This window comes from Pipistrellus kuhlii, unplaced genomic scaffold (genome assembly GCF_014108245.1).
Source record: "Pipistrellus kuhlii isolate mPipKuh1 unplaced genomic scaffold, mPipKuh1.p scaffold_m20_p_21, whole genome shotgun sequence".
NCBI classification, from domain to species: Eukaryota; Metazoa; Chordata; class Mammalia; order Chiroptera; family Vespertilionidae; genus Pipistrellus; species Pipistrellus kuhlii.
This window is the reverse complement of record NW_023425520.1, coordinates 3,589,286-3,613,254: the sequence shown is the minus strand read 5'-3', so window position 1 is coordinate 3,613,254 and position 23,969 is coordinate 3,589,286. Positions and strand designations below refer to the sequence as shown.

General features: G+C 57.1%; 3 protein-coding genes across 7 annotated transcripts in view; 1 reads left to right on the top strand and 2 right to left on the bottom strand.

Annotated features, from left to right (window-relative positions):
• BMP1 (bone morphogenetic protein 1) overlaps positions 1-5,252 on the bottom strand; it is a 40,913-nt gene extending 35,661 nt beyond the window's left edge. For 3 of the 5 annotated variants that reach the window (XM_036449968.2, XM_036449965.2, XM_045585890.1), the window contains exon 1: positions 4,907-5,186. In XM_036449968.2, the coding sequence (XP_036305861.1) occupies positions 4,907-5,060 (154 nt within the window). In that variant the 5' untranslated portion in view covers positions 5,061-5,186. Of the gene's footprint in view, positions 1-4,906 lie in introns of all 5 variants that reach the window. The other 2 variants (XM_036449971.2, XM_045585891.1) reach the window with 2 other exon arrangements.
• Positions 5,253-5,963: 711 nt separating this feature from the next.
• SFTPC (surfactant protein C) lies at positions 5,964-8,802 on the bottom strand. The gene is made up of 6 exons (XM_036449992.2): positions 8,584-8,802; positions 7,739-7,897; positions 7,209-7,331; positions 6,840-6,950; positions 6,340-6,486; positions 5,964-6,138 (listed from the first exon to the last, which is right to left on the bottom strand). The coding sequence occupies exons 1-5, from the start codon at positions 8,623-8,625 to the stop codon at positions 6,349-6,351; spliced, it is 573 nt and encodes a 190-aa protein (XP_036305885.1). The 5' UTR covers positions 8,626-8,802; the 3' UTR covers positions 5,964-6,138; positions 6,340-6,348.
• Positions 8,803-15,357: 6,555 nt separating this feature from the next.
• LGI3 (leucine rich repeat LGI family member 3) lies at positions 15,358-23,698 on the top strand. The gene is made up of 8 exons (XM_036449974.2): positions 15,358-15,894; positions 16,671-16,742; positions 17,543-17,614; positions 17,961-18,032; positions 18,180-18,251; positions 18,455-18,624; positions 18,774-18,938; positions 21,587-23,698. The coding sequence occupies exons 1-8, from the start codon at positions 15,689-15,691 to the stop codon at positions 22,402-22,404; spliced, it is 1,647 nt and encodes a 548-aa protein (XP_036305867.1). The 5' UTR covers positions 15,358-15,688; the 3' UTR covers positions 22,405-23,698.
• Positions 23,699-23,969: the final 271 nt, after the last annotated feature.

Here is a 23,969-nt window from a genome sequence, read left to right as displayed (position 1 = left end):
AGAAGGCATGTAAATGAAGCACCTAGCACAAAGCCTGGAGCATAGTAAGCACCCACTAAACGGACACTGTTAATATTACCCTAATTACAATCCCCTAAGCTCCAGTTCAGCTCTCCACTCTCTGAGGGAACACTGGTTCACCCACAGGGGCCTCCTGGCTGAGTGAAGCCCGAGTGCTCAGAACTGAGCTGGCCTGTGGGACTATGGCAGTGAGGAGGCCAGTGGAAGGCTGGACAGGCCCTGGGCTGGCCCCAGAGCTCATCTGCATAACCAGTGTGCCCTGGGGTGGGGATGTCATGACTGAAGAATGCGTGGGAACTGTGGGGGCGGGGAGAGATGAGGTGGGCAGGAGAGCCTGATGGCCAGGAGCTAGGCCTGAAGACCCTGCCCATGTGAGATCCCCACTGGGGACCCTAGGAAATCTGGATGCTGGGGCGTTCTGGACTCCCTCCCTTTTCTGGGAAAAAGCCCTGGGGTCAAGGTCAGGACAGTAGTTGTTTTCAACATGGAATCGAAAGTCTTTGTTTTGTTTCCTGGCTGTTCCCCGGCCAGGAGCACTCACGGCTGCTCCATCACGGGGTCTCAGGAGTAAGAGGGAAAAGGAGAGAGCCCACTGGACCCCAAGGACCCATCCTTCAGGTTGGCCTCTTGACCTTACAGTCTCTTCCTCTGGGGTGTGGCAAGGCACCTCTTTAGGAGGGGACAGAGAGGAGCTTCTGGTGAGATGAAACCCCAGCGCCATGTGTACTGGGCATACACAGGCCCATCACACAAGTGCAAGCTTCTGGCTGGGACAAGGCATGTTCAAGCCCCCACATATGTCTGTAGGTCATCACAACTGTCCTCTATGCACAAGGGGCATATGTGCACACGCATGCACTCGGGGGTACACACAGGGACAGCTGAAGAGAAGACGTGCACCAATGTGCAAAAACACACTCCACCGCTTTTCCTGGGTGAGCCCTAGTATTTCCGTGCACGCAAATAACGGCATGTGCATACCCCCCTTCCTAGGCCAGGCCACCGGAGGAGAAAGGTGCCTTTAGAATTGGTGTGTGTGGGACACAGATAGGTGATTAGTGGATTCCTCTGGATATCCTTCGGAGCCCCTCAGTGGCCTGAGGAATAACATATTCTACTCCTCCCTCTTCCCCCACCCCCCAAAATCTTTGGAGAAACCAGACTGTTTGAGAGTTCCTTCTCCCTGGGGAGTCCCATTGGGGCCCCTCCATCTGGAGCCCAGGGAGACTGGAAGTCTTTTCCGCCTCCCTTGGGGCACGTAAAAGAGAGGGTGACTCAGGGGGCAGGGGCACGAGTGGGTAGGTGATTCACTCAGAGTGTCTGGAGGGGGAATGTGGTCTGGCAGCAGAAGAGATTGCAGCATCCTAAGCTGGGCCTCGAGGCTTCCGGGGTGAGGGCGGTGGTGAGGGCTGGCGAGCAAATGGCCCACCTCCCCTCCCAAAGCGGACCTCCGAGCTGCCAGGGGAGGCTGAGGTAAGGCCCTCGCTGGCTAGGGAGCGGTCCTAGGGTCTTCCCTGCTTATGGGAGCAACTGGGTCCCAGTTCCTGCCTCCACGTCTCTCCCAGTGCCCTGCAAGTCACCGGGCAGCCACATGGAGCTGGGTGTCTCGGGCAAGGATCCCCTTGATGGCCTGGTAACCTAACATAGACGAAATCAGGACTCGAGATCTCCCTGGGCAAGAGTGAGTGAGCAAAAGAGTGTGTGTGTGTGGGGGGGGGGGGGGGGAGCACGGGGGCGGTGCTCAATGAAACCAGCTCTCAGCGCGCGCGCGCACACACACACACACACACACACACACACACACGCACCCCAGCTCGGTGTCCTGCCTATTGCTCTGGTTTTGCCCAGCAGACCCAGAAACCTCTCCAGGGCAGGAAGGGTCTTACTTTTGTCCTTGCTGCAGAGTTGTGTCTGCAATAAGGGCAAATTGTGTTGTGCCTGACAGTAATAGCAAGAGGTGACCTCAAAGGAAGCAGCCTGGCTATCCTGAGGGATCGCAGGTGAGCCAGGAGAATCAATGGGGCTTTCATTCCTGGTCCTCTGTGTGCAAGGAGGAGGAGCGGGGAGAGGAGAGACCTGGGGGAGGGTCCTGTGAGCAGGGGTAAGCAGGCACATCAGGTGCATTCGAAGGAAGGACAGGCATACCTTGGGGATATCGCAGGTTTAGTTCCAGACCCCCGCAATCAAGTCAATACCACAATAAAGCGAGCCAGGCGGAAACTTTGGTCCCTCGGGGCATATAAAAGTTACGTTTACGCTATAGTGCAGTCTATTAAGTGTGCAATAGCGTTGTGTCACTGAAAATGCTTTAATACTAAAAAATGCCAAGCATCACCTGAGTCTATTGGGAAAATGGCACTGATAAACTTGCTTGACAAAGGGTGTCACAAACTTGCAATTTGTTAAAAGCACAGTATCTGCAGAGCCCAGGAAAAGGAGGGGTGCCTGCAGAGCCGCCTCCAACCTGGAGGCCAGGGATCAGAGGGAGCCAGAGGCAGGGTCTGGCAGGAGACACAGAGAGAAGTGCCTGGGGACCTGAGGTCTGAGGCTGTGGGTGTGGGGTCTTAAGGATTCTGGCGGGAGGCAGGGCTATACCGGTCACACCCAGGAGGGAGGCCTGGTCTGACCCTGGTTCTTGGCCTTGTCACACTCCGGGGCCCTCTCAGCCACCCTCCTGCCTGGCTCGGCTCCCCACCAGCCTCATTTCACCCTGGGGTAGAGCTTTCTCCAGAACCCTTGTTTGAAGTTCCAAGTCAGCCAGCCCCACCCTCACATGAAATCTGAGCCTGGGGATAAAGCCCTCAGCCTCCCGATGCTCTGAAAATCACTCCCCGCTTCCAACCAGTAGTGAAATATGTCAGATTGACTTCCTACCCATTCTGTAAGGCCCTGCTCCAGCCTGCCTCCTCCAAACCTTCCCAGCCTGCTCTGCTCCCTGTGTCTCCACCGCCACCACCACCACACCCGGCTGCAGAGGGGCGGGAAGCTCCTTGAGACTTTAGGGTCTCTCCCTCCAAGGGAGCACACACACATCTTGGCTGGTGCTGCTGGTTACGTCCCCATGTATTTTCCCCTCCTGGACAGCAAGGTCCTTGAGGGCAGGGGCCATGCCTGATATTTCTCTGTGTCTCCCACAATTTCGAGCCCACGGCCTGACACACAGTAGGCATTCGGTAAATGTAGATCAGTTGAGTGAGTGACAAAAGACAGAGTCAGGGGCACACTCACTTTTCCTGAGAACTAAGCCAATCTGCTCCGAAGAAGAAGAAGAAGAAGAAGAAGAAGAAGAAGAAGAAGAAGAAGAAGAAGAATGGAGAGTGTGGGACACAGAAAACGGAGTAGACAGCCAACATTTATTTAATGCTTATTTATTATTTATTTAGTGTGTGTTAAGCTGCAATAAGTGTTTTATGTATGTTCTCGTATTTACCCCTTATCACCCACTCTGCGGAGAGGTGTCCTGTCAGTTCCAGTTTACAGGTGAGAAAAGTGACGTTTCACAGGTGCTAATTAACACCCCCAAGGTGGTACACCTCACGAGCTGAGGACCCAGGACTGACAGCGAGGTCTGCCCGCCACGCTCTGCCCACTCCGCCTCACGCCCACTCGAGGCCCAGTGAGAAGGATGACAGCTGATTCCGCGGTTTACCCGCAGCCCGGCAGTGGTGGAGGACGAAGGGCGGAGGGATTCGGTTTCTCCTCTTCCCACAGGAAGGGGTTCCTATTCTGCAGCTTACTGTGATCCATCCACCCAAAGAGGAGTCCCCAGGGTCAGGATTACCTGCCCCCTCCCGCCCCTTGTGCCACCCACAGGCACGCCTTGAAGCCCAGGAGCTGTGCCGCTCACTGCCTCTGGCTCTTTGGAGGAAGGCTGAAGTCAGAGGCAGGAAGGCAAGGAAAGGTTCTGCTATCTTGTGCCCCTGTGTGTTCTCTTGTCCCAAGCAGCCTGTGCGGGGTCATCGGATCAGGCAAATAGCCGGGGTGCCTGGCCATCTGGTCACTACTGGGGCAGGACCTCTCTGGGCCTAGCAGGAGTGAAGAGGTTACACAGAGTCTTCATGGACAAAGAACACACACACACATACACACACACACACACAGCCCTGACCTCATCTAATAGCTCTCTCCAGTGTCTATGGCCCGAGAGAGCTGAAATGCAGTTGTCTGAGTTTTCTGGGTTTCCCGCAGCTGGGCCTCGGTGGGAGCTCCTGGCACCCGGGGGTAGAGGTAAGTCCCCTCCTGCCCTTGCTTCTCTGACTTTGACAGCTGTCTCCTCCGCCCCAGAAAGGCTGCTGTGCTGGTGGGGACCCCCGAGACACCCAGGGACCATGATTTCAGAGGACCCCTTGAAAAACCTTCTTCCACTTGTGCTGGGCGGGGGGGCCTCAGGAGACCTGCTCCTTGGAGATGCAGGCCGTCCCAAGCCCGGGACCCAGGAGACAGATGTGCATTCCCAGGGCAGCCCAGACGGCAGACAGGCTGGAAAACATCAATGTCCTAGAGCCAGAGACTAGGGAGAAGTCTCTCTCTCTCTCTCTCTCTCTCTGGCCAGAAAAGTTTCCTGCAGGAGGAAAAGCCTCCTTGGCTGCAGGTTTCTCTCGGGACCCGGCGAGCCTGCCCCCCCAGGAATCCTCTAAGGAAGGACAAGAGGCATCGGCTTCCACGAACGGCCCAAAAGTTCAGTCTTCAAAGTCCCCCAAACTTCCCCTCCCTCTTCCCCTCCTTCTTTTGTTCCCCGCAGCATTGCCAACCAGGCAGCTCCAGCATTCCCACCCCGACCGTCCTGCCCCCACCCGAGCCCCCGGCGGCCCGCGCCTCCCGGCCCGGCCGGGCCCCCCGCCGGCCTCGCGCCCCGCAGGCCGCAGGATGGATGGGGGTCGCCTACCCGCCTTGCAGGGGTCTTTGTAGTTGAGGGGCTCCGCGTCGTCCTCCTCGCCCAGGTCGTAGGTGTAGTCGGCCAGCTCCAGCGGGCGGCCGGGGCGCGGGAGCAGCAGCAGCCCGAGCAGCAGCGGCAGCGGCAGGCGGGCCACGCCGGGCATGCTGGCGGCGGCGGCGGCGGCGGGGCGCGCTCGGTCGGTCGGACGCGGGAGCGGGCGAGGGGAAGCGGAGCGCTGGAGGCGAGGGGGAGGCGCTCCCCTCCCCGCCCGCCCGCCCGCCGCTCTCCCCGCCCGCCGGCTCCCCCCGCGCTCCCCGCGCTCCCCTTCCCTGCGCCCGCCGCCTCCTTCCTGTCCCCCGCCCCTCCGGCCCGCTCCCTCCTCCAGCCTCCCGCCTGCTCCCTTCCCTTCTTTCTCTCCTTCCTTCGCTCCCTCCCTCCCCCCTTTTTTTAGGGAAATGAGCTCGCTGCGGGGCGGGTTTTCGCCCGGAGCCCGGCCCCCTGGGGGCTGGGACCGCGAGCCGCCGGCCGGCCCCGGCCCCGCGCCAGCCCGGGCGGGGAAGGCGAGCCGCGGGCCCTCGCCGGGAAGGGGCTTGGGGGGCCGGGGAAAAGGGGTGCGGGTCGGGGTGCCGGCGGGGACCTCCTCGCCCCCTCCAGCCGCCCTCTAGCGGCGCCTCCCCCGTGCGCGCCCGGCCCGGCCGCTCCCGGTGCGGGACACGTTGTCAGGTCGCTCGCGCCGCCTCTGCCTCGCCGTCCCCGGGTCCCTGCCCCGGCTTCCCAGCCATCGGCTCTCAGCCCCTTCCCGGATCCTCGCCCTGTCTCTCCCATCTCGGTCCCTGTCCCTGGAGTTCTCTCTCGCCCTCCCTCGGGAGACACCACTGGGGGGCGCCGAAAGCCCGCGGATCGCTGGGGGCGGGGTGGGGGGGGGCTCTTCCCCAGCATCCTGGGCCGGGGACTGGGAAAGCCCCCTGTGCTCCCCAAGAAGGCCCTATCCTTCCCCCTGGCCCGCCCCCACCAAGAGAGCAGGACGGGGGCTGTGGGGCCAGAGAGGAGGGACACCATTTATTTCTCAATCGGGCTGCTTTATTCTGTGTGCTAGGTCCCCTGGCCCCTGGCAGCCACCTCTCCTGTAGCTCCTCACTTCAGGGCGGTCCCTAGGGTGTCGCAGGAGCAGCTTCCTGCCTGTTTGTCCAAGACCCTTTGCTCAGGGATCTTTCCTGTCCCTTTTAGGGGGTCCGCAGACTCTGTGAAGCAAAGAAACCCTGTTTACTATGTGAGGGAGAGGGATTGGGGGGAGGGGGGAGATGAGAATGTCTGTGGACCTCCCCTCCCCTGAGTGACGGGCATCAGTGGATCCCCCTGTGCCAGGCCAGCTGACCAGGCAAGGCGGCCCAGCGTTCCTTTGGCACCAGCGGTCCGGGGCTCCGGGGGTCACACCTGCTCACCTGAGGGGCCTAGATGTAGTAGAGGGGCACCTCGCCACACAGGGTGCTCAGGGTGGGGCCCAGGAAGTCCAGGTTCCTGGAGGACTCCGAGCCGGGGTCATGACCCTCCGCCTGGCCCAGCTCCGAGCGGGGCACTGCCGGCTTGACCTGGAAAGAACACCCGATTTGGAGCTGAGTGTGGGAGCTGAGTTGTTGTCTTACTCGAGGTCCTTCATGTGGGACGTCAGGTGTGTCCTGCGATCTCTCTGACCCGTAAAGAGGGGGCTGTACTGAAATCAAACTCCTCCAGCTGGTATGTGGGTTCAGCAGCTGGGTGGTGGGTGGTGTGGCAGGAATGGGGAATCGGTGGGGAAGGTGTGATGCCGGTGAGTCCAGAAAGGGACACTCACCTGGCAGCCTACCAGGAGTCGTGCTTTACATGTGACCAATAGCCACCACCTCAGGCGGTCCTCCCAGCAGTCCTGGGAGGGAGACAGCCTGCCCCTCACCCTCGCACCCACCTGGAGGTTCTGGAGCTTCCTGGCGAGAGCCTCGAGGCTGGGGATGCTCTCTGGGGCCATCTTCATGATGTAGCAGCAGGTTCCCGGGGCTGGCTTGTAGGCAATCAGAAGCTGGGCACAGGACCCCAGAGTTCATTCAGGACTGCCCTGCCTCGCTCACTCTCTAACCTTCCTCCCGGGCCCTCTCCCTCTCGGTGGGGCACAGGCAGGAGCTGTGCTGAAAGCCGGGGTGCAGGCATACTCAGGGGAGGCAAAAAGGCAGGGGGCCGAGGAGAGATGGATTTGTTTGAAGTGTCACAGCTGGGTGGGTCTAGGGGAATCTTGTCATCAGTCCCCCGGGCCCAAGGTCAAGAGGTCCAGCATACCCACCCGCTGGTAGTCATACACCACGATGCCTGTGGAGCCGATGGAGAAGGTGGCGGTGGTGCCGGCGCGCTCACTCAGGGCCAGACGCTGCTGGGCTTCTGACCCCACCATGCTCATCTCCAGGACCTGGGGGAGGGCGTAGTGCTGCCTGGCATCCCTCCTTCCCCACTTTTCTCTTTGGTCCCCGTGTCCATCCCCAGTCCTCTGTGCTCCAGCTAATTCCTTCCTTCCTGACAGCTCCGAGAGGCTGAGGGGTACCAGGTGCTGGAGGGACCAGGCCTCCCACCGTGGGGCAGGGACAGGGGCAGGGGCAGGGGCAGGAGCAGGGGCAGGGGCAGGGGCCTGATGGAAAGGCCCAGGCCAGGTTTGCCACCCTGTTCCTGCCTCTGTCCTCCCATGAGGTGCCCCTTGCCTTCTCCGGTCATTCCTCTTGAGCAGATTGCTATCTGCCCATCCCGCCCTCCCCCCTGCCCCATCCCACCTCTCTCGGACATGCCCTATCCTGGCTGCCACCCTGTCCTGGGCCTGCTCACCATCTCAGTGTGTTTCTGGCTCATGTGAAGACCCATGAGCAGGGCCCCCACAATCACCACGACAACCAGGACCACCACCACGACCACGATGAGGAGGCGTTTGAGGTGCACAGGGCAGCAGGGGATGCGGAACCGGCCCTGGGGGGCTGCGGAGTAGTCCTGGTGTGGCAGGGCAGGGGAGAGGAGACAGGTGTGAAGTCACAAGGATGCCCCCTCTCCTCCCTGCACAGGTCGGACACACCTTCCCACACCCTTCCAGGGCTGGGCCACCAATGCCATGAACGTGGAGAGGAGGGACGAGGAGATCAGAGAAGGCTTCCTGGAGGAGGTGCCCTGGATTCCAATAGACTCATAGACAGTTAAGAAGTGAGGTTTCGCTCGGAGAGACCCAGGAGAGCCTCTTCCCCAGTCGTATCTCCCGCCGCTGTTTCCTTCAAACCCCTGGCACCCCGGGCATACCCAGTCCCTCTCCATTCCCCAAATAACCCCTGTTCCCCCACACCTCCATGCCTTTAGAAATGCCACCCTTCCTCCCGCAGTGCCTTCCTCCCTCCACACCTGGGAGCTCCTACTGATTCTGGAGCCAGCTCCAACGCCATTTTCTCGGTGGAGCCTCGGGTGACTCCTCCCTACTCAGGGTCCTCTTCAGCTCTTTGCACTTACATTGGAATCACTAGCTGCCACGTCTGTCTCCCCCAGGGAACTCTGTCTTTAGTGGTTGACGTCCCTGCCCTCACTTAGCACAGTTCGAGCTTGACTGGGTACATGAATTTGGATGAGGAGACGGGTTGGAGGTGGCAGGGCCCACCACCTACATGCACCCACCCACACATGATCACACTCACCGGCGGGCTCTCCATCAAGACCTCTTTGCTGCCCACATCCATCTTGCCGCAGGCGCCTTCCCCTCCTCGACGCCCAGATGGGACCAGGGTCTTATATGTGCGGCAGGGAGAGGGGACAGAGGTGAAGGACCGGCCCTTGTCTGCCAGCCAAGTCCTTGGCTTTGAAGCCTGTTTGTTCCTGGCTCTCCAGCACCAAGGCCCGATAAGCCAGCTGCGAGAGCGCCCAAGGGCCCTTGGCCCTGGCACATGAGTCCTCTTGGCCCAGCAAGAGCAAAGCTGGGTGAGCTGAGCAAACTTGCCCTTGGGCAGTCTGTGCCTCTCACGATGGGTGTCTTCCTTGGCCTGCCCGCCTCTCTAGCTGGCACCTGCCCTTGAGGTCCTCACTGTTCCCCTGCCAGCCTGAACCGCTCAGGAAACCAAGAGTCTGCCACATGGGGAGTCCATCACCTTCCGCAACAGAATTCCCCCCCCCAGCGGGGATGAGCTCCAGGGTGGGGAGCGAGAAGAAGGTGCCTGTGGACCCAGAGGGGACATCACTCATGAATGGTTCATAAATTTTCTCAGAGAGTCAGATTTTCACGTGAAATACTCTACGTGCCTTCCTGTCACCCACACTTCTGCTCCTAACCTCAGACTTGCCCCTACCCATTCTTTTCCAAATTCTGAATACTCTGTCTCCTCCAGTGACAAATGCTTATGTACTAACCTGAAGATTTTCTTCTTTTTTTGTAAAAAAAATATATTTTATTGATTTTTTTACAGAGAGGAAGGGAGAGGGATAGAGAGTTAGAAACATCGATGAGAGAGAAACATTGCTCAGCTGCCTCCTGCACATCCCCCAATGGGGATGTGCCTGCAACCAAGGTACATGCCCTTGACCGGAATCGAACCCGGGATCCCTTGGTCCACAGGCTGACACTCTACCCACTGAGCCAAACCGGCCAGGGCTAACCTGAGGATTTTCAGTCTTTCCTATGGGTTAGTTTGTAAGCTGAAGGCTCTCCCCTCACCCCTGCTCCACCGTTTTTATTTTATTTACATTTATTTTATGCTAAATGTATTCCTGGGTCATAAGTTTTTGTTTCTTCAATTTCTTCCAGGATGTCTTTTTTTATTCTGTGCAACCTCCTCTTGCGGGTCAGGGCCAGCTGCTCGTTTGCAGTAAGCTCATCTCACTGTGGCAGGGGGAGCTCCCCTCGGGGTTCCTCTGCCCAGGAGCTCTGTGAGGTCTGCACCCCCTCTTGGGGGCTTTGTTCACCTAGATGTGCTCAATGACCAGAGAACCTACTTCAAAACCCTGCAGTTCAGCATCACTCTCTTCAGTTTTAAGCTTGTGCAATCATAACTCAGTACTCCTTTTGGGCCACTGACCCTGTGTCCAGCCCACTGTTTGGATTGGGCACACCTACCTACTCCAACACCGAAACCATGGAATGGCACGCACTGCTTCTGTCAAGTGTTATCCTTCAGACACTTGATGGCTTTGTGGGTATCCATACCCTTCTTGATGGTGGGAGTGGTTCCGTGAGCATTTTAAAAGTGAGCATGAATCCCTGGCCGGGTGGCTCAGTTGGTGGGCGCGTCATCCCATACACCAAAGAAGTTGTGGGTTCGATTCCTGGTCGGAGCACATACCTAGGTTTCAGATTTGATCCCTGTTGGGGAACGTATGATGGATCGATGTTTCTCTTTCCCTCTCTCTCTGTCTGCCTCCTCTCTCCCCATCTCCCTTCCTCTCTAGCTAGAATCAATAAAAATGTATCTTCGGGTGAGGATTTAAAAAGGTGACCATGGAGATGTGAACCTTTCAATCTGTGTGATTTAGTGGGGTCTTCTGTGTCAAGTGAATGTCGAGCCATTGTCATAGATCCAGCTGAAGGCTTCCGACAGCGGATTCCAGGCCTGACACTGTCTTCTTCCGCCCAGACAGGCGTGCACAGGCTGGGTGTGGTGGCTGAGGGACTCGGTCTCCTCATCCTCGCATCAGCCCATTTCTTGGTGCTGCTATCACCCTTCCTGCACTCTTTTTTAAAAATATATTTTATTGATTTTTTACAGAGAGGAGGGGAGAGGTATAGAGAGTTAGAAACATCAATGAGAGAGAAACATCGATCAGCTGCTTCCTACACATCCTCTACTGGGGATATGCTTGCAACCAAGGTACATGCCCTTGACAGGAATCAAGCCTGGGACCCTTCAGTCTGCAGGCCAACACTTTATTCACTGAGCCAAACTGGTTAGGGCCCTGCACTCTTTATATCTTCTGATCCTAAATCTGCCCTGAGAACATTTCTCGCTCAAATGGGATTCACTCTGTGGACCTTCCTCGTCTAACTTTCTTTATCTCTTGTTTCCTATTCTTTTCCCCAAAGCCATCTCTGTTGCTTCCTTGTGCTAAAACAAGTCTACTAATGGTGGCTGTTAGGGTCACCAAAGGAGGAACGCACGAGGCCAAAAGGGGTAAAGAATTATGAATGATTTAGGTCATTGGGATACCAGATGGGCTGAGCCCCCAAATGGTGCCAGCCCCCAAAGACTGGGAGTCAGAGGTTTTTAAAGGACTCTAGGTGGGCTTTTTCTGGGCTGAGAATTCTCTGTGCAGTTCCGGGTTCTAGAAAACTCTGGAGGGGAGAGGTCATGGTCTTAGCAAGTGGAATGTGGTCTAAGCAAGTGGAATGTCCATGGTGAAGTGGCCTAAAGGTCAGTTCCCAGGGGAGGGGGGTATCGATTTTATTCTTTGATCAGACCTAACGTTGGCATCCTTTCTCTCAGGTTGCCCTCTGCTGGCTGGGCCAGGGGCGCCCTAAGGCGCCTTCACCTCTAAACTTTCATGAGTGTGTGAGTCTGAGCCCACACCTTGCTCCTCTCTTGGTCTCTCCCCCTTATCTTCCTTGTAATGTAACTCCAATAGTTCACCCCAACTTCTGACCTTTGCCTGGGGGCTTCCTCACACTTGGCCCTGCTGTTTGATCAGGAGCAGACTTCCAACTCTCCAGCCCTGGCAGGTTCCCTGTCTCCACAAGGGCCTCCACTTCCCCTCGGGGGCCTTTAGCCTGCTGGTTGCACAACAGCATGGCATCTGAGCTGAGAGCCCCTGAGAAGCTGGGGCAGGAGGAAGAGAGAAGGAAGGAAGTGTTTGCTCCCACCACCCTCCTCACCCCCCAACTACTCCTTTAAATATTTGCCTAAGCCTCTAGCAGCAAGTGTCCTAGGAGGCAAGAAAGAGGGGGAGGGGGACTGAGGGGAGGAGGAGGATCCTCTCGACTGTGTGAGGCCTCAGCTGTGTGTGCAGGTGCCAGATGCAGGAGACAGCTGCCTGCAGTGCCCACCCCTGCCCACCCCCCGGGCCCCTGCTCCCATCCCCAGTTGTCCTGGCAACACCGGGATTGATGGGCCGACTCATGCATACTGGGCTGATGCCAGGTGGGCAGTGGGCCAGCGGGAGAGCCAAGGATAACTGCAAGCATCTTGGGGTCCCTGTGGGCATCTCTGGGGGCTGCCTAGCCCAGCTTTGGGGCTTGTGCTGAGCAGGTGCTGTGTGTAGGGCTTGCTCTTATCCCTGGATCAGGGAACCAGGGCTCTTTCTTGGAGAGAAGCCTCTGCTCTTGGGGCCTCAAGTCTCCCCTGCAGGCTGCCCTCAGGCTGTACTTCCCATAAGCTTTATGGCTTTTCCCTTCTTTTTCTCTCTCTGGGTTACTTATTTTTTCCTATTTGGCGGTTGGTAAGGAAAGATGCCCTCCAGTTTCATGAGGCAAGTTCTGGTGCTGGCACCAACTGGATGGAGCTCTTAGGAACCTTGGAGAAGGAAGGAGGGAGCTTTAGTGGCATAGCTGTTCCCTTGCCTCACTCCCCGTCCCTCACCCCAGCCTTCTGCTGTGGCCTTCTTATCTCTTGGCCTCTCCTTAGGCTGTTTCTCCTGGAAATATCACCCTCATTGCCTCTCTAACTCTCTGAATACCGCCCACCCTAAAAGGCCAAGGGAGCCGAAGCCGGTTTGGCTCAGTGATAGAGCGTCGGTCTGCGGACTGAAAGGTCCCAGGTTCGATTCCGGTCAAGGGCATGTACGTTGGTTGTGGGCATATCCCCGGTAAGGGATGTGCAAGAGGTAGCTGGTCGATGTTTCTCTCTCATCGACATTTCTAGCTCTCTATCTCTCTCCCTTCCTCTCTGTAAAAAATCAATAAAATATATTTAAAATAAATAAATAAATAAATAAATAAATAAAAAATAAAAGGCTAAGCGAGAAGCAATGGCACCCACACTGTGACCTCACCGCTCCAGCCCATGGCGCCTCCCTCCTCCCTCCTCCTCCTCCTCCTCCTCCAAAACCTCCCAGCCTCCCCACTGCACATTCACTTGCCCTTAGCACGCACTGCTGTTGTCACCAGCTGCGCACCGATGTTCTCACCAGCTGAGTGGGTGCCTTTATCTCCCAGCCTGGCTGCCAGCCATGTGACCAGCCCTGAGATCTGGTGTTCCTGAAGCTTCCTTGTACCTGCTCCAGGACAAGCCGGGAGCAGGCACTCAGCCAACAGCCAATGACAAGACTGTCCTCACCAAAGGCGAGGGGGTTCCTGGCAGGAGGTCAGTAGTTCATTCCTTCAGTGTGCGAAGGTCTCAGTGCCTCACGGACCAGCTCTCAGACCCTGAATGAGATGTTCTGTCTTCCTAGACTTTAGGGTGCTCATCTGTGCAACGGGACTAGTTCGCCTGTCCTGTCCCCCTCACCCCGCTGGTGTGAGAATACAGTGACACCATGGTGAGAAAATCCAATCCATTACCATTATCTTTACCTCCCAGGGAGCCTCTTCTCAGGCCCCCCCCCCCCTTTCTGTGTGTCTCTGGGGTAAAGCCTCCGAGGCGGTGAGAGTGGAGAGCCCCATGGCATCCTCTCTCCCTCTCTCTCTCTCTCTCTCTCTCTCTCTCTCTCTCTCTCTGTCTCCCTTTTCCCTCCTTCTAGCCGCTCAGCTGCAGGGGCAGAGCAGGATTCACTCTGCTCTTTGTGTCCTGAGCAGAGCCGTGCCAGGGACAAGCAGGGGTGGTTGCCCAGCTGCCCCAGCCATCCTCCCCACCCCCATTGCTTGTCTTCCCAGAGCTGGCATGGGGAGGGCAGCACGGGCAGCTGGACAAGCAGTGGCAAGTGGGCCTCCAAGGGCAGGGGCAACCCTGGCATGGACTTAAGCTCAGACCAGACAATCCCCTGCTGGCAGAGGCTGCGGACAGCGGGGAAGCATCTTAAACCCAGTGATCTGATATGGAAAGAGCAGACTGGGAGCCCCGTCACCTGACTTCCAGGATCCCCTTGTCCTGTACCTGGGAGGTCTGGGGACAGTCACCCCCAACATCACCACGTACACACACCCCTGAGAGGTACTGTGGTATAGAGCAGCAGTTCTCAATTTTTTTTGTTTTTGTTTTTTTTTGTTTCGGGATCCCTTAACACTCTTCAAGAGTATTGAGGACCCCAAAGAGCATTCGTGTATGTGGGTTATATGTGTGGATATTTACCATATTGATATTTTAAAAATATATTTTATTGATTTTTTTTTTTTTTTTTTACAGAGAGAAAGGGAGAGGGATAGAGAGTTAGAAACATTGATCAGCTGCCTACTGCACACCCTTTACTGGGGATGTGCCCACAACCAAGGTACATGCCCTTGTCAGGAACCAAACCTGGGACCCTTGAGTCCACAGGCCAACACTCTGTCCACTGAGCCAAACCAGTTAGGGCTACCATATTGATATTTAGTGGGACATTTAAAAATACTTACTAATGAATTAAATTAAAATACCAATAATAAATCCATTATATGTTATAACATAAATAACAAAATTTTAAATGAAGTTAACCATTTTATAAAGCAATATATATATATATATATATATATATATATAGAGAGAGAGAGAGAGAGAGAGAGAGTGAGAGAGAGAGAGAAGTGTCATTATTTTACATTTTTATAAATGTCTTTCATTTCTGGCTTTGTAGAAGATACATCAGTATCTTTGGAAAACCCCAGGGCACTTTGGGAGAGCATGAAGGTGAAAAGGGCAAATCATGTCTTAACATTAGTAGGAGAATTGTTTTGACCTCAACCAGCCCCTGAAAGGTTCTCAGGGGCCCTGGGCCACCTGGATCACCCCTGGAACGGAAGAGTGACCGTGAACTCTGGAGCTGGGCAGAACTGGTTAAACCCCTGCTCTGTCGCCTTCTTCTCCTGGTACGGGGCGCCTCAGTTTCTCTATCTGTCAAAGGGGACTCCTAGCAGCTATCTCGGAAGGTGGAGAGGGTTCAGTAAGTAGAGAATACAACACACTTTCCTCCTTTGGAGGGCCTCGGTTTCCTCATTTGTGACACAAAGCCCTGGACTGGAAAACTTCCAAGAGCCTCCCAGCTCCAACAGGCTGTGGTTGTGTAGGGAGAAATGTTCCAGAATTCCACACATTCCCACGCCAGTCCCGTGACGACATTCCCCTTCAGCTCACACAGACACAAAGGCACATTCTGTGCACGAGCTGTGGAACTCTTGTGAACAACACAACACACGCCTGTCACCTGTGACATGCCCAGGACTCTGCGGAGAGGATGTGCCACGGAGGGCCAAGGCCCACACCAGGGACACCGGGGCACACGGCTCCCTCTGCGGAAATGCTCCCAGGGGGACCCGTGCTCGTGCCTGCAGGGACAGGTGTGCACACACGCACAGTCATGCCGTCCTGGGATATATCCATGGACACCTCGCACGCATGCCGTGGCGCCCTGGGTACCAGACACAAGCAGATGGCCCAGGGAGAGCCAGCAGGGGATGCAGCACAAAGCAGCCAGGGCCGCAACCACTCCCTGCTCTGGCTGCTCCCAGCCGGACTCCCCCTCCGCCCTGCGCGCCCCCGCCGCCGCCGCCGCAGTCCGCGGCCGCCACAGCGCCTGCAGGTCCGCTCTGCGCGCATCCATCGGAGTTGATTCCCGGGAGCGAGCGAGCGGGGCTGGGGGAGTCCGCTCCGCGCAGCGGCAGACCGGCCCCTCGCTGCCAGGTGGATCCAGCCCGCAGGGTGACAGAGAGCGGCGGGGCAGAGCAGCCGGTGGCCGGAGGCAGAGCTTGCAGGCAGCATGGCGGGGCTGCGCCTCAGGCGGGGCTCCGGGCTCAGGCTGCTGGCGCTGTCCGCGCTCGGATGCTGCCTGATGCTGCAAGTCACTGCCAAGAGGCCTCCCAAAGCGCCCCCCTGCCCACCCAGCTGCTCTTGCACCAGGGACACGGCCTTCTGCGTGGACTCTAAGGCAGTGCCCAGGAACCTGCCGGCCGAGGTCATCTCTCTGTGAGTGCCAAGCCCTGACCCAGGGGGTGGCGAGCCAGGAGGGGGAGGAGGGCAAGGACCACGCTGGGAGTGGATGGGGAGGACCCCATTCCCCCTCTGCAGAGTATGGGAACCAGGAGGACTCCAGGGTAAGTAACCTCGGGACAGGAGACTCAGGTATCAGCCAGGCAGGGACTTCTGCAGTCACGCAGGCTCAGCAGCCATGGCTGGGGAAAACAGGACTTCGTGGCCAAGAATGAATCATCACCACCAGCAGCATCAATGAGACCTACTGTGCGCAGGGCTCTGGACTTGGAGGGAGGGGGTGTTGCCTGCCCCAGATTGTGGGCCATTGCCTGTGATGTCACATCAAGGGCAGAAAGGCTTCTAGTGGGGGGGGGGGGGAAGCAGCAGGGAGGGGTGGGAGGGAGATACACCCACCCCGCACCTTGGCACGGGGCAGATGCCTCTCACTGGTCTCGCCAGCCACTCTGCACCCGGCCAGTCAGACACTTGCAGCAGCGGCCTCCTGGACCAGATGGGCTGTGCGGTCCTTGAGAGCAGGATGCTAATCCCCATTCCCATTCGAGGGCCCCATGGCTCGAGAGCACCCAGCACACTGTGGGTGTTCGGGCGCTCATGAGAGTGTGGCTAGTGGAACCTCCTTTTGGCTGAGGGGGATCTAAGCCTGGGGCCACGGGTGCTCAGGGGGGCAGTTGGGGAGGCAGTGAAGAAGGCAGGCAGTGAGAAGGGGGAGACGGCCTCGGGTGGGGGACTGACTCAGGTGTCCCCTGCAGGACGCTGGTGAACGCTGCCTTCTCGGAGATCCAGGACGGAGCATTTTCCCACCTGCCGCTGCTGCAGTTCCTGTATGGACCGGGCCTTGTGGGAGGCGGGGGTGGCTTGGGGAGGGGCCGTGGGAGGGAACAGGCAGATTCTGGGCTGGGGAGAGCCCATGTGTTTAGCCTTTGGAAATTAAGATGCAGGCGTCCCTACTTTTGCCCAGATGGACATGCCCCAAGAGGTGGAGCTGTCTGGGGTCATGAGGGTGGAGGAGCAGTGGTTGGGGAGGAGGGTTGGGGTTGCATGCAAAAGCCAAGATGTGGGCCTTTAGGGCCCAGCTAGGAATGGACTTGTCTTTAGAGACTTAAAGGAACTGGGTGCAATAAATTAGGTGGGTGCCGGAAAGCGAACACTGCAGGGGAGAAGGGTCATCTTAGAGACACGTGACCCTAGGGTTTGAGGAAAGAGCTGGTGAGCTGAACGGAGGGAAGGCTAGAGAGCATGTAAAAGGGTTGTTTACATGAAGCTCTAGTCACATGAGAGGGTTGCCCCACCTCCCTCTCACCATCCGCCCTAGAGGACTGGACCGAGCCTGGCTGAGAGTGGGACACAGAGCAGAGATGCTGAGGGGAGGGGGGGGGGGGCGGGTGTAGATCCAGCTTGCCAGGAAAGATCAGCCCTGGCTGTTTTTACCCCGAGAGCCTTCAGGGACCCTGGGAGTTTCTGGGACGAGAACAGCTCTTGCCTGGTCTTGCTGCCTAGGCTGCTCTGGGGCTCTCTGCTGGGGTCCCTGGGGCAGGAGGCAGGGCAGCCAGGCCTTGAGAAGCCCAGGGGTGAGGCAGCAGGCACACCCTCGGAAGCTCTAACTCTGCCTTTGTCTCTCCAGGTTACTCAATTCCAACAAGTTTACACTGATCGGAGACAACGCCTTCACAGGACTGTCGCACCTGCAGTACCTGTGTGTGGGAAGGAAAGGGAAATGGAGGGTCGAAGGGAGGATGGATGGGAAGGGCTTGGGTGGGCTCGGAGGAGAGGTTGAAGGAGGAAGGCTGGGGGCATTGAGAGCCCTTGAATCCGCTGACTGCAGGACTGAGCAGAGCAGAGGTCACTTCCTCCATCCCTCTGCCTGAATCGCCCTGCCTGGATGCTTTGTCACCACCGGCTTCATGTCTCCACATTAGGCATAAAAGCCTGTCTGAGGGCCGTGGGCTGGCATCTGGGCATGGTGTAGGGAAGTAGGTGGTGGCGGTGGGTGGGGGCCGGGGGCCCTGAGTGATGGTTGAGACTGTTCTCATCTCCTCCAGCTTCATTGAGAACAACGACATCTGGGCACTATCCAAGTTTACTTTCCGAGGACTCAAGTCTTTAACACACCTGTGAGTACATCCCACACTTACCTTCATTCATCGGACCACAACCCACTCCCTTACCCCCCCCCCCCCCCCCACACACACCCATCTCTCTCTCTCATGGCCTTTGGCCTCAGTCACCATCTTCAGGTGACCCACGGCTCTCTCTTGCAGCTCATTGGCCAACAATAACCTGCAGACGCTGCCTAGAGACATCTTCCGGCCCCTGGACATCCTGAGCGACTTGTAAGGCCTGAGTCCTAGCTCTCCCAACAGTGCCACAGGGGGGCGAGTACCCGGAGGGAGTGGTGTGGAGCCAGCATTGGGAAGATCATAAAGTCTTGAGAAGCTAGGAGGGCTTGGTTTGCAGGGGGAAGGGGTGTGGGGTGTGGGGAAGGCCTGAGCAGCTGAGAGCCTGTCCTCCCTTTGCCCATCACCCTAACGACCAGGGACCTGCGGGGCAACTCGCTCAACTGCGACTGCAAGGTGAAGTGGCTGGTGGAGTGGCTGGCGCACACCAACACCACGGTAGCCCCCATCTACTGCGCCAGCCCGCCCCGCTTCCAGGAGCACAAGGTGCAGGATTTGCCCCTGCGGGAGTTCGACTGCGTCACCACAGGTAGGAGGTGCCCCTGCCTTCAGCCTCAGGCTGCGCCTCCCCAAGGGAGCTCCGCAGGCATCACCTGAACCCCCAACTCCCTGCCTTGCTCACTGTGCGACCCTTATGATCCAACAAACGCTCTCTCTTCCCCACCCCGATCCCTGCAGACTTCGTGCTGTACCAGACCCTGTCCTTCCCAGCAGTGTCAGCTGAGCCCTTCTTTTACTCCAGCGACCTCTACGTGGCCCTGGCCCAGCCCGGGGCCAGCGCTTGCACTGTCCTCAAGTGGGACTATGTTGAACGGCAGCTTCGAGATTATGACAGAATCCCAGGTACCTGTGCCCAGCCTGGCTGTGCTGGCCCCAGCTGGGGGGAGCAGAGGTGTGGGCTGGAGGCCCCATTGTTCTTCTCCATTGAGTTCCTATAGGGAGAGAGATAGATGAGGCATGGCCTCGGCTCATACGAATGTTCTAGTCTTTGGAGGGAGGCTGATACATACACAGATAATATTTATATAATATGGACTGAGGCCGGTGCTAAGAGGAAGATATGAACACCATGCATTGGGAACACCAAGGAGAGACTTACCCTGGACAATCAAGGAAAGCTTCCTGGCAGAGGGGATGCCTACACTGAGTTTTGAAGGACGAGGGAGAGGGAGGAGTCAGAGGTGGTGCCCAGGTATCTGGCTTAAGTAAGTGGGTAGTGCCAATGAACTAAAAAGGAGGAGATACTGCCAAAACCAGTTTGGCTCAGTGGTAGAGCGTTGGTCTGTGGACTGAAAGGTCCCGGGTTTGATTCCAGTCAAGGGCATGTACCTTGGTTGCGGGCACATCCCTGGAAGGGGGTGTGCAAGAGGCAGCTGGTCAATGTTTCTCTCTCATCGACGTTTCTAGCTCTTTATCCCTCTCCCTTCTTCTCTGTAAAATATCAATAAAAGTATTTAAAAATAAAATAAAATAAAATAAAATAAAAAGGAGGAGATACTGAGTTTAAACTGAGTCTAGAATGCTGAGGGAGACTAAACGAGGAGGAAAAACGTGGGGAGGATGTTCTAGTAGACGGAAGAGCATGAGCAAAGTCAAGATGTACTACAGCTCATTGTGTGAGGGCGGGCTGATATAAGCAGCTTATATGACTGCAGCATAAGGTTCAAGGTGGACAGTGGCAGTCCCGAGAGAGATGAGGACAAGGATATTGATGAGCTTTGAGAAAGTGTGTGAGCCAATCCAATCTATATTTTAGACAACTGTCTGTGAGCATTGTGGAGAGTGGCTAGGCATGGGAGAAAACATGGAGGAGGATCAGCTGGAGCTTGGACTGAGGCAGCAGCCGTGTCTCGGTTATATTTAACTGAGGATTATAAAAAAGAGGATTGAACTGACACAAGAGGAAACAGAAAATTTAAATTGCCCTATATCTATGAAAGAACTTGCAGTCATTATGAAAAAACAAAAAACAAAACACCTCCCCCCCAACACAAGATCAAAATGGTTTCCCTGGTGAATCCTAGCAAACACTTAGGGAAGAAATAACACTAATCTTACACAAATTGTACTAGAAAGCAGAAAGGAGTGTTGACAGAACTTGGGAATTGATCAGGTGTGTGTGAATGAGGAACAAGGAAGTGTTGGGGAGTGGCTCCCAGGTTTCTGGTTGGGGTGACTAGGTGAAGCCACAAATTGACATCAAGAACACAGAAGGAGCTGAAACCCGTTTGGCTCAGTAATAGAGCATCAGCCTGTGGACTGAAAGGTCCCAGGTTCGATTCCGGTCAAGGGGTGCACCTTAGTTGCAGGCACATCCCCAGTAGGGTGTGTGCAGGAGGCAGCTGATTGATATCTCTATCTTTCTCCCTTCCTCTCTGTAAAAAAATCAATAAAATTTTTAAAAGAAGAAGAACACAGAAGGAGGAGGAGGAACAGGTTTAGGGGTAGATGTGGAGCTCATTTTTGGCCAACTGGCATTTGAGGTGCTTGAGGGAGTTTGGGCAAAGAGTCTGAGCTGAGGTGGCTCAGGAGCGGGTGGTGAGGAGCTGGGTGGGCAGACAAAGGCTGTAAGAGGGACTCAGTAACTGCCAGAGCCTGAGGCTCAGCCTGGGCTTCCCTTAGGGAGAGGTGGAGTGCTGGGGGAGAGTGCGTGAAAGCAGGTGGGGAGCGCGGCCCATCTGCTTTGGGTGCCTGGGAAGGTGTCGAATCAGCCTGGTTGAGCACAAGTACATTTGTGCTCATACATAAAAGCTTTCAAAAAGTGGGAGTTCTTGGGAGAATGTTCTTGAGCTATGGATGAGTTCAAACTCCCCCTCCCTCCTCAGCCTCTTGCCAGCGGGTGGCTTCGAACAAGTCAGACAGTGAGCCTCAGTTTCTTTCTGTGTGAAATGGCAAAATGGGTGCATTTCAGAGTGTTCACACTTAGCACAGTGACTGTACACAATATAGATTCAATAACTGACACAACGGTTAAACAGCCCATCAATATCTAGGAATGCCTGTTTTGTGCTCCGTGTTAGTATGTATTTGAACTCGGGGGTCAAGAATGGATGGAGCTGGAACTGGTTTGGCTCAATGGATAGAGCGTCGGCTTGGGGACTGAAAGGTCCCGGGTTTGATTCTGACCAAGGGCATGTACCTTGGTTGTGGGCCTATCCCCAGTAGGGGGTGTGCAAGAGGCAGCTGATCGATGACTCTCTCTCATCGATGTTTCTAACTCTCTCTCTTCCTTCCTCTTTGAACAAAATCAATAATATATATATTTTTTTAAAAGAAGAAAATAATTTTAAAAAAAAGAGTACATGGAGGGTGATGCTGACACCAACTGTGTTAGCTGTGAGGCGACAAGAGGAGCTTCAGTGGGAGGGACCGCTGTAGCAGAGGGCCTTGGCCTTGGCCGAGGCCGGTGGGGACTGACCCCCTTTTCTGAGGCTGGGCAGGGGCACGAAGCTCCCTGTATTGCCTGACGCTGCTTCCCTGTGTCCCGGCAGCTCCCTCAGCCGTGCACTGCAAGCCCATGGTGGTGGACAGCCAGCTGTACGTGGTGGTGGCCCAGCTGTTTGGCGGCTCCTACATTTACCACTGGGACCCCAACACCACGCGCTTCACCAAGCTGCAGGACATCGACCCGCAGCGTGTGCGCAAGCCCAACGACCTGGAGGCCTTTCGCATCGACGGCGACTGGTACTTTGCCGTGGCCGACAGCTCCAAGGCGGGCGCCACCAGCCTCTACCGCTGGCACCAGAACGGCTTCTACTCCCACCAGGCCCTGCATGCCTGGCACCGCGATACCGACCTGGAGTTTGTGGACGGTGAGGGCAAGCCCCGGCTGATCGTGTCCAGCAGCTCCCAGGCGCCAGTCATCTATCAGTGGAGTCGCAACCAGAAGCAGTTCGTGGCCCAGGGGGAGGTGACGCAGGTGCCCGATGCCCAGGCTGTGAAACACTTCCGTGCCGGGCGCGACAGCTACCTGTGCCTCAGCCGCTACATCGGGGACTCCAAGATCCTGCGCTGGGAGGGCACCCGCTTCTCGGAGGTGCAGGCCCTGCCCTCCCGCGGCTCCATGGCCCTGCAGCCCTTCCTCGTCGGTGGCCGCCGCTACCTGGCGCTGGGCAGCGACTTCTCCTTCACCCAGATCTACCAGTGGGATGAGGGGCGGGAGAAGTTCGTGCGGTTCCAGGAGCTGGCTGTGCAGGCCCCTCGGGCCTTCTGCTACATGCTTGCCGGGGACGCCCAGCTGCTCCTGGCCCCCAGCTTCAAGGGACAGACGCTTGTGTACCGACACGTCGTGGTGGATCTTAGTGCCTAGCGGGGTGCCGAGGCCCCTGGATTGGGGGCTGAGGAAAGGGAGGGGGGCGGTCTGTGTGAGCAACGTGGGTGCCTGGCTGTGTGGAGACACGTGTAGCTAACCTCCTGCACACACACTCCTGGTGAGCACGGGCACCACACGGACTGGCCCCGGGAGCCGGTCATCATCGTCATTAGCATGGGGACTTGTATATGCACCTGGCAAGCCAGTTACCGGGACCCTCCTGTCTGTGGGCACCTGTGGGTCCCACACCCCATCGGCAGGCCCCGCTGGATCTGCTGCCTTCCGCAAGCTCTGGCGTGGGGAGGGGGAGGGATGCTGGAAGGGAGGGTCTTGGGCTGATGCGTCTGACCCTCTGGTCTCCCCTGTTGGTGCTCCAGGGGCCTGCTTAACCTGCTCACACCCCACATTGCAGCCACAGCGACACCCTTTCCACTGCGGGCACACTCCCGCGCCCTCCCCTCCTCCTGCACGTACATGTGGGGTCTGGCCCACACCCTCAGCCACACGCACACACGCCTGTCCACACCCCTGTCTCCCTGTGCACACATGCAGATCCAGCTCTGCCCAAAGGAACCCGGCCCGCCTCCATTACCTCCTCTCCTCTTGGAGAGGGCACACGACCGCCCTCTGCTCATCGCTGGTAAGGATGGGAGGGCCCCAGCTTGACCTCCTGGGGGGCAAAGCCCCTCTGCCCAAAGCAATAACAACAGCAACCCTAGCAAACCCTGACTCTGGCTCTTTTCTCACTGGGGTTTTCTTCTCTGACCCTGTCCCCACGGAGGGCAGACTTCCCAGACAGAAGCCTTCCTGCTTTTCTTTCCTGTAGCTGCCCCAGCCTCAGACACCCACCCTGCCCCACGTTCAGCCCCTCCTTTGCAGGACGCGGACCCTGAGCTGTGCTGGACCCTTTGTCTAAGACCCAGAGCTGGCCAGGCCAGCGACCCTGCAAGCACTCCAATCATCTGGGCAGGTTCCGGGAGTAGAGCCGGGCTGGAGAGCATCTTGGGGGCTCTGGCCACAGATGCACACGCCAGGGGCACTGCCTTTCAGGGCAAACTGGGTGGTAGAGGTCTGAGGGCCTGCCCAGTGGTGTGGCACCTGGGAGCCAAGCTTCTGCTGCCCCCTGCTGTGTGCTGGGGATAGAGCTGTGAGGCAGTGTGCTGGGGATAGACGGTAGGGGGCGGTGGAGAAAGCACGGGGAGGGGCTGCTGGTGGCAGGATGCCAGGGCTGGGGGATACTTGGGGCAATGCTAGAATACACTTGCTTTAAATAAAAAGTTCCCACCCCATGGCCAGCTTCCAGGTGTCAGCGGCAACGGTCAGCAGCAGCTGTTTCATCAAGAACATAGCATGTTGTCTGCCCCTCCTGCTCGCAGGGGCCGGGGTCCGCTTTCAGACCCTCTCCCTCCCCTCTGACAAATGAGTGGGTACCCCCACAGTCTGCTGATGCTGGGGTCAGGGGCTCCGGTGCTGGGTGAGTGTGACCGGTCTCCACCACCTGGGGCTGACTCATGGCCCTGAGTGCTCCTTCCTGGAGATCACAGTCTTGGGGTCACGGGAGT